The sequence below is a fragment of the Dromiciops gliroides genome, chromosome 2, assembly GCF_019393635.1.
Source record: "Dromiciops gliroides isolate mDroGli1 chromosome 2, mDroGli1.pri, whole genome shotgun sequence".
In the NCBI taxonomy this organism is placed as follows: domain Eukaryota; kingdom Metazoa; phylum Chordata; class Mammalia; order Microbiotheria; family Microbiotheriidae; genus Dromiciops; species Dromiciops gliroides.
Genome location: NC_057862.1, coordinates 397022108 through 397033895, shown reverse-complemented (window position 1 = coordinate 397033895; position 11788 = coordinate 397022108). Strand labels below are relative to the sequence as shown.

General features: G+C 40.6%; 1 protein-coding gene across 1 annotated transcript; it reads right to left on the bottom strand.

Moving 5' to 3' along the window:
- Positions 1–9510: 9510 nt before the first annotated feature.
- On the bottom strand, positions 9511–9792 carry LOC122743544 (40S ribosomal protein S29-like). Its single transcript, XM_043988586.1, has one exon. The coding sequence runs from the start codon at positions 9790–9792 to the stop codon at positions 9622–9624; it is 171 nt and encodes a 56-aa protein (XP_043844521.1). The 3' UTR covers positions 9511–9621.
- Positions 9793–11788: the final 1996 nt, after the last annotated feature.

Sequence of the window (11788 nt, the reverse complement as noted above, 5' to 3'; positions counted from 1 at the left end):
TAATCTTTTTTTGTAATATATTTTTAAGTGTATGTCTCTCTCAAGCCAGACAGTGCTGGTATAGTGCATTGCACACAAGACATTCAGCTACTAATAATTTGGTTTTTGATTACTAGCTTAAAAAACCCAATCTTTTCAGTTTTTATTTGATAGCTTCCATTTCTTACTTCATCATAATTATACTAAGTATCTGTTGCCTTTCCACTCTCAAAGAACCATCCCATATAACAAATAGCATTTTTGAGAGAGAGAAAAATCATCTCAGCTGATCAATACATTGAAAAAGTCCAAAAACCTATTCAATGTTTAATACCTTTGGACCTTCCACCTCCACAAAGGAGTGAGTTGGTGTTTTCCTCTCATATCTCTTCATTTGAGTTCTGCTTGCTCTTCATAATTTGGTTTGTTAACCTGGAAATTAAGGAAACATTCAATATAGGAGAAATAAGGTCTTTAATCGGGGCAGAGGAACTATAGCTCCTGGTATCTCAAAGCTTGGAAGCTAGGAATACCCAAAGATGGGAACAGAGGACAGGGTTTTAATGGGGTAATAGAACAAAAAGATTGCTCCACAGTGACATATAGCTAATTAATGTAAATGAACCTTTGACAAAAGAAATAATAGAACTGCTCCTAATTTAAGTATAGGCATTACTGACTCTGAATAGAAACTACTTAATGCAGATGGATCCTTTTTACATAATAACATAAAGTCCGGGGAGTAAGGTGGGGAACACTGGGAGGTTGCTTGGGGAAAGGTCCATAAGTCCATCAAGAGTCTGGAAATGACAAAGACAATCAGCCCCAGGTAATTCACCTGCCTGGGAAAGGGGGGACTTGGGTGGGGAATCAGTTCTCAGTAAATTTTGTTGTTCTCAGGTTACATTGACTTTTTATATTTTGGTGTGTCATTGTTCTTTCCATTTATATTGTTGTAGTTCCTGTGACTGCTTACTTCACTCTGCATCAGTTCATATAGCTCTTCCCATGCTTCTCTATATTTCTTATATTTGTCATTTCTTACAGCACAGTAATATTCCATTAAATTTATGTACCACAATTTGTTTAGCCAGTCCCCAGTTGATGACCATCTAGTTTGTTTCCAATTCTTTGTTATCATAAAAAAGTGTTCCTGGGGGCAGCTAGGTGGTGCAGTGGATAAAGCACCGGCCCTGGATTCAGGAGTACCTGAGTTCAAATCCAGCCTCAGACACTTAACACTTACTAGCTGTGTGACCCTGGGCAAGTCACTTAACCCTCATTGCCCTGCAAAAAATTAAAAATAAATAAATAGATAGATAGATAGATAAATAAATAAATAAAGTGTTCCTATAAATATTTCGGTGCATATGGGGACTTCCTTTTCATTTGAAAATTGTGACAGGAATTGGAAAACTTTGATTCTGTGTTTGAATTTCCTTAATTAAAATTCTAAAAACTTTAATCCAAAGACTATAATTTAAATTCTATTGTTGCCTCCTACTCCCAAGCAAAGACTTCAGAGATAATTTTTTAAAAATCACATAAAAATTCTCAGCAGTAAGAAAACATTTTCTCTGACCACAAAGAGTATCTTTCTTCTTTAGTTCTCCAAGTTACACATGGTAACTTTACTCAAAATCTATCTTTGTTGTGAGGCCTCTCAATTCTTTCATATAAAAACATCCATTTATTTAAGTCCTGGGTATATGAGTGAATCACTAGCAATATGAAAAATGTCACAATATCCATCTACACTGATGGCTTTTACCGTACCTATCCTGTTTCCCCAACTAGATTGTATATCTCTCAAAAGAAGGGACCATCTGTGTGTGTGTGTGTGTGTGTGTGTGTACAGTCTCTGTCTGTCTGTCTGTCTGTCTGCCTGTCTCCTGGACCTGTGATTTCATTGATGTAGGAAACTTCTTGTGAGAAAACTCTACCAATACAAATTGACAGCTGCTCTGCGTCTTAGAGTCTTAGATATTTGTCTGGGATACTGGGGAGGAAAAAGAAAGAGAATATACATTTCTGAGGTGTCTACTATGTGCCAGGCACTATGCTAAGTGCTTTTTACAGATATTATCTCATTTGATCCTCACATCAACCTGCAAACTAGGTGCAATTATTACCTCATTTATAGTTGAAGAAAGTGAGGCAAATATAGGTCAAGTGACTTGCATAGGGTCACACAACTAGTGTCCAAGGCCAGATTTGGATTTAGGTCTTCTTGACTCCAGGCCCAGTGCTCTACCTACTGCGGTACTCAACTGCACAGAGAAATATAGCATCTGTCTAATGTCACACACTATTGTGTATATCTGAGGCCTTCCTGACTGCACAACTAGCTCTCTAGCCACTAACTACACTGCCTCTATGTATGCCTCAGATTTTTGCATATTCAGTCCAGTGCACAGAAAGTGCTCAAGAAATGCTTGGGGGCAAGGAGAGGAGTGAGAGGTGATTTATGAAGCTCTCCTGTAGAAGTCAGTCTTTTTGCAAATTGGCCAATCGGATCTGTTTAAATATAAAGAAAAGTTTGATTTAGGGTTGTAAAACCTATCATAGAAGGCAAACAAGACAAAAACACTTCAGGAGTTTAAAAAACAACAAGAAGTTAATGAAAAAATTATTTGATAGGCTTTGAATTAGAAAACACCATTTTCATTTCAATTATTTTGATGATGATGATTTTAAAGCATGTTACTCTTTAAACTTCCAGTGAGATTAAACAAACATGAGCTCAACTTCATTTTCCAAAACTTCTTGTTCTAAATTCCGTATATTGAAATTAAAAAAAAAAATCATTGTTTGTGTCCTGACTTGAACCGTCTCTGATCCTGAGAGTGAGGTGGAGCAGAGGGGGAACTTGTTTCCCAATTTCTGGCAAGTGGGCCAGTTTTTCCCTCTGGGCTATGATACCGCGTCTAGCAAATCAATGTGCTTTTTAATTAACCTACTTGTAGGATTTGCTGGTAAGAAGTGATAGCAAAGGCACAATCAAGGACGTGTATAAACAGCAAAGGAGGTGCATTGGCTGTGTATTAAGGATAACAGATGCACACTCCAGTCGCTGCCCTGGCATCTACTCAATATCGAGATAATTAGAAGAAGCCTTCTAGTGCATTAGGTAGATTATCTATGGAAGATTTGTGGAAGGAAAAAGCACAGGATGTGAGACAGCAAGAGGGTTTCCTAAATTGTATTTTACTTTTATTCCGTATAAAAAACAACAAATAAAGGAGCAGTTCTCTATATAAAATAGAGTAGCAAAAGAGGATTGTGCACAGAACTGGGAAGCTCTGTTATGTACAGCTGGCTGAATGCTCTCTTTTCTGTACCAAGACAGCTAGACTGCACACGGATAACGTCATGGAGCAACCTAGAAGTCATGTCTCCTAAACTGGCCCTAATATCTGGTCCTTGCTCAGCTCCTTAGAACATGGAGCTGGTGTATTTTGATATCTTCTGAGCCTATATCCAAGGAGGCTCAGAAGCTTAACTGATGGCATGTCCTCTCATCGGCATGCGGGCCTCAGCTCTTTCCCCACAACCACCTACTGCTATTCTCTGTTCCAGATGCTTAGACATTTACACTGACAAAACAAAGTCACCTACAAGGATTCATTAAGCACCTACTATGTGCTGGGAACTGTTCTACGAGCTAGGGATGCAAAAAAGGACAAGAGACAGCCCTTGTTCTCAAGGAGCTCACAGTCTAATGAGGGAGATGGCATAGAAACAATTGTGTACAAACAAGCTCTATACAGGATGAATTGGAGAGAATCACAGCAAAGGTCCTAAGATTAAGGAGAACTGAGAAAGGCTTCTTGCAGAAGGTGGGACTTTATCTGAACCTTGAAGGAAACCAGAAGTGGAGATGAGGAGCAACAGAATTCCAGGTATGGGAGGCAGCCAATGAAAATGCCTAGAGCTGGGATTTGGATGTCATGTTGGAGGAACAGCACGGAGGCTGGTGTCACTGGATTTCAGAGTACATGGAGGGGGGGGAAGGTGAAAGAAGACTGAACAAATAGGAAGGGGTAGCATTATGAAGGGCTTTGAATGCCTAAAAGGATTTTATATATATTTGTTTTGTTTTGCTGGGCAATGAGGGTTAAGTGACTTGCCCAGGGTCACACAGCTAGTGAGTGTCAAGTGTCTGAGGCCGGATTTGAACTCAGGGCCTCCTGAATCCAGGGCCAGTGCTCTATCCACTTTGCCACCTCACTGCCCCAAGGATTTTTATATTCGATGCTGAAGGCGATAGAGAGCCACTGGAGTTTATTGAATGGTGAGGAGTCATTGTCTACTTCAGGAAAATCAATTTGACAGCTGAGTGGAGAATGGGTTGGAATGGGGAGAGACTCAAGGCAGTGAGACCAACCAGGAGGCTATCATAACCATCCAGGTGAGGAGGGCCTGCACCAGGGTGATAGCAGCATCAGAGGAGAGAGGAGAGGGCTTATATGAGAGATGTTTGGAAGGTAACTTGGCAGCAGATTGGACATGGGGGTTAAGGGAGAGTGAAGAGTTGAGGATGATATTTATGTGGTGAGCCTGGGTGATGGTGAAGATGGAGGTTCCTTGAACAGTTATAGGGAATATAGGAAGAGGAGAGGGACATTTTTTACAATATCATCTCATTTGATCCTCATATCACCCCTGAGAGGAGGTGCTTTTATTGTCCCCATTTTCAGTTGAGAAAACTGAGGGGGCAGCTAGATGGCGCAGTGGATAGAGCACCGGCCCTGGAGTCAGGAGTACCTGAGTTCAAATCCGGCCTCAGACACTTAATACTTACTAGCTGTGTGACCCTAGGCAAGTCACTTAACCCCAATTGCCTCACTAAACCCCCCCCCCCCAAAAAAAAGAGAAAACTGAGATAGAGGCTTGTCCAGGATCCCACAGCTAGAAAGTGACTGAGTTAAAATTTGAACTTTGGCCTTCCTGATTCCAGTCTTAGCACTCTACTGTTCTACCAGCTGCCTCTATGAAGCAGAGAGAGGTTTTTTTTGGGGGGGAAATAAGATTTTATTTTTAATGTGTTGATTGGTTTAGTTGATTTTTTTTCTCTTTAAAAATTTTATTAGAAAAAGGTCTATTGGGGCAGCTAGATGGCGCAGTGGTTAAAGCACCGGCCCTGGATTCAGGAGTACCTGAGTTCAAATCCGACCTCAGACACTTGACACTTACTAGCTGTGTGACCGTGGGCAAGTCACTTAACCCCCATTGCCTCAAAAAAAAAAGAAAAAAAAAAGAAAAAGGTGTATTGTTAATGGATGGCTCTTTAGGAGGAAGAGTAGGCAGTATACAGGTTAAAATGTAGGTGATGTAAAAACAGACGATATCAATAAAATGTATTTAAAAGAATCACAATAATATCTTATTTTCTCTGTGTCCTTCCAATCTCATTTCTTTTTCAAGGAATGTATAGTGACTAGAGGCAAGACACACAGGGAACAATAAGAAAAAAAGACAGTACAGAATGAAGTGCTAAATTGTACAGTATGGGCAACTGGAGAGCAAGGCAATCTTGCAAGAAGGAGCTCATTGTGTGGGCTGAGTTATAAGCACAAAAGGACTGGGCAGAAAAGATAAGGAGATGGTATATTTTATATAGTGGGCAGAGTAGGGGTGGTAGAGTGCTGTGCTTCTAGTTAGGAGACATCTGGGTTCAAATCACACGTCTGATACTTATTGGTGTAACCTCTCTGAATCTGTTTTCTCATCTATACAACAGGATAGCTACTCCCAGGGTTATTTTAAGCATCAAATGATATAATGCAAAAGGCTTTGCAAACTTCTATAAAAATGTCAGTCATTATTATAATTCATTTCATCTGGCTTGGGTTTTTTAAACCAAACTGGGCACTTCTCACAGGAAGCCAAATCAGAGAGAGTTAATTAATTGCGATGCTATTTCAAAAATGCAGGGGATGGTTGGGCAGAGAAGGGAGTAGCCAGGGATATTGAGTGGCCTTTGTTCACTGGGCCTCTTTCCCTGAAGTTTTCCCAGCTGAAATAACTTATGAAGAAAACTTACCCCAACCCAGGGACTGGTAACTTCTTCTGTGCACTTTCTCCCAACTTTTCTTAGAGCCCAGAAGAGTTTTGGGGATAGTTCAGGGTGGGGGTGTATGGGTGCCAGGGCTTCTGACACTAAAGCTACTTCTGTTACACCTCAATTTATTTTGTTTGTTTGTTTGTTTGTTTTGTTTTTGCAGGGCAATGGGGGTTAAGTGACTTGCCCAGGGTCACACAGCTAGTAAGTGTCAAGTGTCTGAGGCTGGATTTGAACTCAGGTACTCTAGCTGCCCCCTACACCTCAATTTATGAAAAATACCATCTGATTAATTTGGTGAGGGGAACATAGGTGGTAGTTACCACTGCTCCAGTCCCCAACTCTCAGACTCAGATCTTCTTTCAGGTATGGAGATGAATGGAAGAAAGAAGCCATAAAAAGAAAGATGATTTCCCCCTTTGGTACTTAATCATTGATCACAGATTCTGTACTTAGAAGGTAACTACAATATTGTCTAGTCTCATTCCTCCATCTTTTCAGATGGAGAAACCAAGGGCAGATGTAATTTGTCCAAGCTCACAAAGCTACTTAGTGGTTGGTAAAGGTGGGACTAAGACCCAGGTCTCCTGACTCCTATAATTATTGTTTATAACACTGGAGTCAGCTTAGACAGTAATAAGAAAAGCTCATATTGATGTAACATCTTCAAACTTACAAAGTACTTTGCCTAATATAATCCCATAAGGCAGGTGAGTCAGAGGATCAAATGAGATTCAATATATAAAAGGACTTTGGAAACATTTTAAATGGCCATTCTGTCATAAGAGATAATTACTAGAGCCAAAAAATCCATCTCAGGGGTTTGGTTTTAAGTTCTGGAATCCCAGGCAAAAGCTGGCAAAGGAACTCTCCCCAAGGTCCGCCTTTAATGGGCCTCCTAACCCGGGGCATCTGTTAAGGATGATAACTAAAAGGTCTGCCTAAGGAGACAGACCAGGATTTAGACAGGAAACTATTCCCTCCATGGCAGTGAATTGCTTTTACTGTCAGGGCTGGGGAGCTAAGGGATTGTGGGATCTGTTTTTTACAGTGTACAGCTATTTGTGCCCCAGTGACTCTGGTTACTAATTTCCCCTGAGGCTGGACAAAGGTCACATTCCCAGTTTAATCATTGTCCTTTCCATAGTGGAGGATCCCAAGGGGCTACTGGAGTCCAAGTCCTCTTCAGTGGCCTGGCTGGATTTTTTTTTTCCAGGTCACTACACCCCTCACCTTTGATGGAATTTCTCCCAGTTCCATTGATCCCTAGCTGACTGACTCCACAAAGACATGGAGGTTCTACCCTGATTCATATCAATCTCTGACCATCCTCTCAACCAACAAGCCCAGTCTCCAGAAGGCCAGTCACTAGGCAGTGTCCCTAGTGTATCTTGGGTTCAGAGTATTCAAGGGACTTACAGGGAAAGTTTCTGGAAGCATAAGGTCCATTTTTCCAGAAAGAACACCTAGTAAACTTTCTACCTTTTAATACCTTTCAACCAGAGTTGCAAATACTCCCAAGATACTTGGGGGCACTGCTCACAAGCCATCTGGAATCTAGCTGATCACTCCCATGATTCCCATTTATATTTTTATATGGTCCATAACTATATCTGGGGTTCCATTAGTACAAAATTCCTTTATACAATTCTCCTCAGAGAAAATGCACAAGCTGGTAAATTTCCACGTTTGCTGGAAATGACATTGAAAATTAGTAGCTCACTTTTTTGTGAGTGTGAGGCAAATGGGGTTAAGTGACTTGCCAAGGGTCACACAGCTAGTAAGTATCAAGGGTCTGAGACCGGATCTGAACTCAGGTCCTCCTGAATCCAGGGCCGATGCTCTATCCACTGTTCCACCTAGCTGCCCCAGTAGCTCACTTTTTGTGGTGGCAAAGAATTGGAAATTGAGTGGATGCCCATCAATTGGAGAACAGCTGAACAAGTTGTTTTTTTGTTTTTTTTTTTTTAGTGAGGCAATTGGGGTTAAGTGACTTGCCCAGGGTCACACAGCTAGTAAGTGTTAAGTGTCTGAGGCCGGATTTGAACTCAGGTACTCCTGACTCCAGGGCCGATGCTTTATCCACTACGCCACCTAGCTGCCCCTGAACAAGTTTTAATATATGATTGTGATGGAATACTATTGTGGTATGAGAAATGATGAACAGGAGGGTTTCAGAATTGAGGGAAAGAATTGTATGAACTGATACAAAGTGAAGTGAGCAGAACCAGGAGAACAGTGTACACAGTAACAGCAATATTGTATGATGGTCAGCTATAAATGAACCAAGACAATTCTGAAGGACTTATGATGAAAAATGCTATCCATCTTCAGAGAAAGAACTAATGGAGCCTGAATGCAGATTGAAGCATGCTTTTTTTAACATTGTCTTTATATTTCTTGTTTCTGTTTTCATTTGGGTTTTGATCTAAGTTTTCTTTTATAACATGGCTTATATAGAAATATGTTTTGCATGACTGTACATGTATAGTCATGTCAAAATGACTCAGAAATTATCTGTTGAACTTTTTATGCCACATAACCGGACTGACAAAAGAGACACACAACAACTTTTAAAAGTCCTGCGAGTAGACTCTGATAATGTGGTTCTTTAGACTCCCAAAACCTTAGCAAATTTCCTCTGGGATCTGCCTCTTTATCTGAGAGGGAGGGCAAGGTGGAACAATCTTCTTCTCTTCCCTATGTGTTGGCTTATTTCTTATTAGTTTATTACACTTTATTCCTTGGTACTAATAACACCTCTACAATTATTCAATCTTTCTTTCTGTTTACCTAGGCTTCTCTCAATTGTGGAGACCTGGAAGCTACCGTAGATTCAAGCAGCACATTGCAAAATCATAATTCAGGAGCCCTGGAAATATTTCTCTTTTTTCAGACCAAATCACAGGACTCCCTCTTTTGCCCTAATCCACACCTCAAAGTTCTTCTTTATTCTCCTCCATTCTTTCTCCCTTTGCTCTGGTTTCTGCTGAAGAAGTAACCGGTCTCCTGGCCAAGGCCAATCCCACACCTGTGCTCTGGATATCATCTCTTCCATTTCCTATACCAGTGTAGTTCTTCAGTAGTTCTCTCTTGATGTATTGACTCCTTCCCTGTTGCCTACAAACCTGGCCAGGTCTCCTCCATCCTCAAAAAACTCACTTGACCCCACAAACCCCTCCAACTATCATGGTATCTCTTCTCCCATTCACAGCCAAATGGCTAGAAAGATGTGTTTATATTCATTGGCTCCATTTACTCATCTCCTATGAACTTCTCAACCCTTTGTAATCCGAGACCCAAATACTTGACTTAAACTACTCTCTTTCAGGTTGCAAATGATCTCTTTAAAAAAAAAAATCAGACCCTTTTTCCCCCAAATTACATGTAAAGATATTTTTCAAAATTCACTTTTTTTTAAACTGAGAATGACCTGTTTATTATAAACAAATTATCATAGCAGACACAACAGGATCCATCTTTAGGTAGATAGACCAAATAGCTGAACACAGTCCAGTAAAACGGTGGTCACTGATGGTCAAAGTAATCCCATAATCAGCGAGATCCGTAGACATAATTTAGTGCAACTTGATGAAGCCGATGTCTATCGCATACTGACGGAAGCACTGGCGGCACATGTTCCGGCCGTACTTGCGGATCAGGCCATGCCGGTTCGAACACAAGCAGCACGACCGAGACCCCTGGCCGAATTTGCGAGGGTGGCTCCAGTAGAGCTGCTGGTGACCCATGGCGCCGCTAGCAGCAAAGATCGGGAGAAGAAAGCCAACGTTCACTTTTGTAAGGTTTTGAGTTCCAAATTTTTCTCCCTCCCTCCCTTACCCCTCCTCTACTGATGGCAGGTAGCAATCTGATAGAGGTTATACATTACAATCCTGTCAAACGTATTTCCACATTAGTCAAGAGAGGAGTCAGGAGAAAAGGGGAAAAAACACAAGAAAGAAACAACAAAAGTGAAAATAGCATGTTTGAATTTTTTTTTCTGTATGTGGGGAGCATTTTCCTTCCTTAGTTACCAATAATCTCTCTCTCTTTTTTTTTTTTTTTGTAAGGCAATTGGGGTTAAGTGACTTGCCCAGGGTCACCCAGCTAGTAAGTTTTAAGTGTCTGAGGCTGGATTTGAACTCAGGTACTCCTGACTCCAAGGTTAGTGCTTTATCCACTGGACCATCTAGCTGCCCCTCCCAATAATCTCTTAACTGCTAAATTCAATGGCCTTTTCTCAGGTCTCATTCTATTTGGCTTTTCAGCCCCTTTTGACCCTATTCACCACTCAGTCTCCTCCTTTGGATTCTGTGCCACTGCTTTCTTCCCGTTCTCTCTCAAACTCTCAGACTGCTTTTTTTCAGTCTCCTTTGCAGGATCTTCTTTCTTCTTTTGCCCACTAAGTATAGGCATCCTCCAAAGTTCTGTCCTTGGCCCTCTTCTTTTTTTTCCCCTCCCCCCCTCTTCTTTTGTGATCTCATAAACTCTAAATGATCATCTCTAAGTAGATAACCCCCAAGTCTCTCCCCTGAACTCCAAGCCCTCATTATCTCATTACCTCAATGTTCCATAAGTATCTTAAACTCAATGTGTTCAAAACAAAACATTACATTTTCCCCCAAACCCACTCATCTTCCAAACTTCCTTGTTTTTGTTAAAGGGATGACCATCCTTCAAGGCACTGTAGTTCAGAACCTTGGAATCATCCTTTACTCTTCCCTCTCCCTCACCCTTCTTCCCCTATTTCTTTTTCTTTCTTTCTTTCTTTCCTTTTCTTTCTTTCTTTCCTTTTCTTTCTTTCTTTCTTTCTTTCTTTCTTTCTTTCTTTCTTTCTTTCTTTCTTTCTTTCTTTCTTTCTTTCTTTCTTTCTTCCTTCCTTCCTTCCTTCCTTCCTTCCTTCCTTCCTTCCTTCCTTCCTTCCTTCCTTCCTTTCTTTCTTTCTTTCTTTCTTTCTTTCTTTCTTTCTTTCTTTCTTTCTTTCTTTCTTTCTTTCTTTCTTTCGAGGGAATGAGGGTTAAGTAACTTGCCCAGGGTCACACAGCTAGTAAATGTCAAGTGTCTGAAGTTGGATTTGAACTCAGGTTCTCCTGAATCCCAGGGCTGGTGCTCTTTTTAAAAATTAATTAATTAATTAATTTTTTCTGTTACATGTAAAGATAGTTCTCTACTTTTGTTTATACAAACTTTCCAATTTCAGATTTTTCTCCCTCCCTCCCTTCCCTCCCCCCTCCCCTAGACAGCAGGTAATCTGACATAGGTTTTATATATATACACATAATAACATTAATCCTATTTCTGCATTAGTCATATTATAAGAGAAAGATCAGAGCAATGATGAAAAACCTCAAAATAGAAAAAACAACAGCACCAAAAACAAAAGAAATAGTATGGTTCATTCAACATCTATACTCCACAGTTCTTTCTTTCTTTTTTTTTCTTGGATTTGGAGATCCTCTTCTATCATGAGTTCCCTGGAACTCTTCTGTACCATTGCATTGGTGAGAAGAATATAGTCCATCACAGTAGGTCAACACTCAATGTTGATGATACTGTGTACAATGTTCTTCTGGTTCTGCTCATCTCACTCATCATCAGCCCACGAAAGACCCTCCAAGTTTCTCTGAACTCCTCCTGCTCATTGTTTCTTACAGCACAATAGTATTCCATTGTATTCATATACCACAACTTGTCCAGCCATTCCCCAATTGATGGGCATCCCCTCAACTTCCAATTCCTTGCCAC

Excerpts from the sequence above, each read along its gene's own strand:
- LOC122743544 (XM_043988586.1), bottom strand. The coding sequence starts at position 9,792 with ATGGGTCACCAGCAGCTCTACTGGAGCCACCCTCGCAAATTCGGCCAG.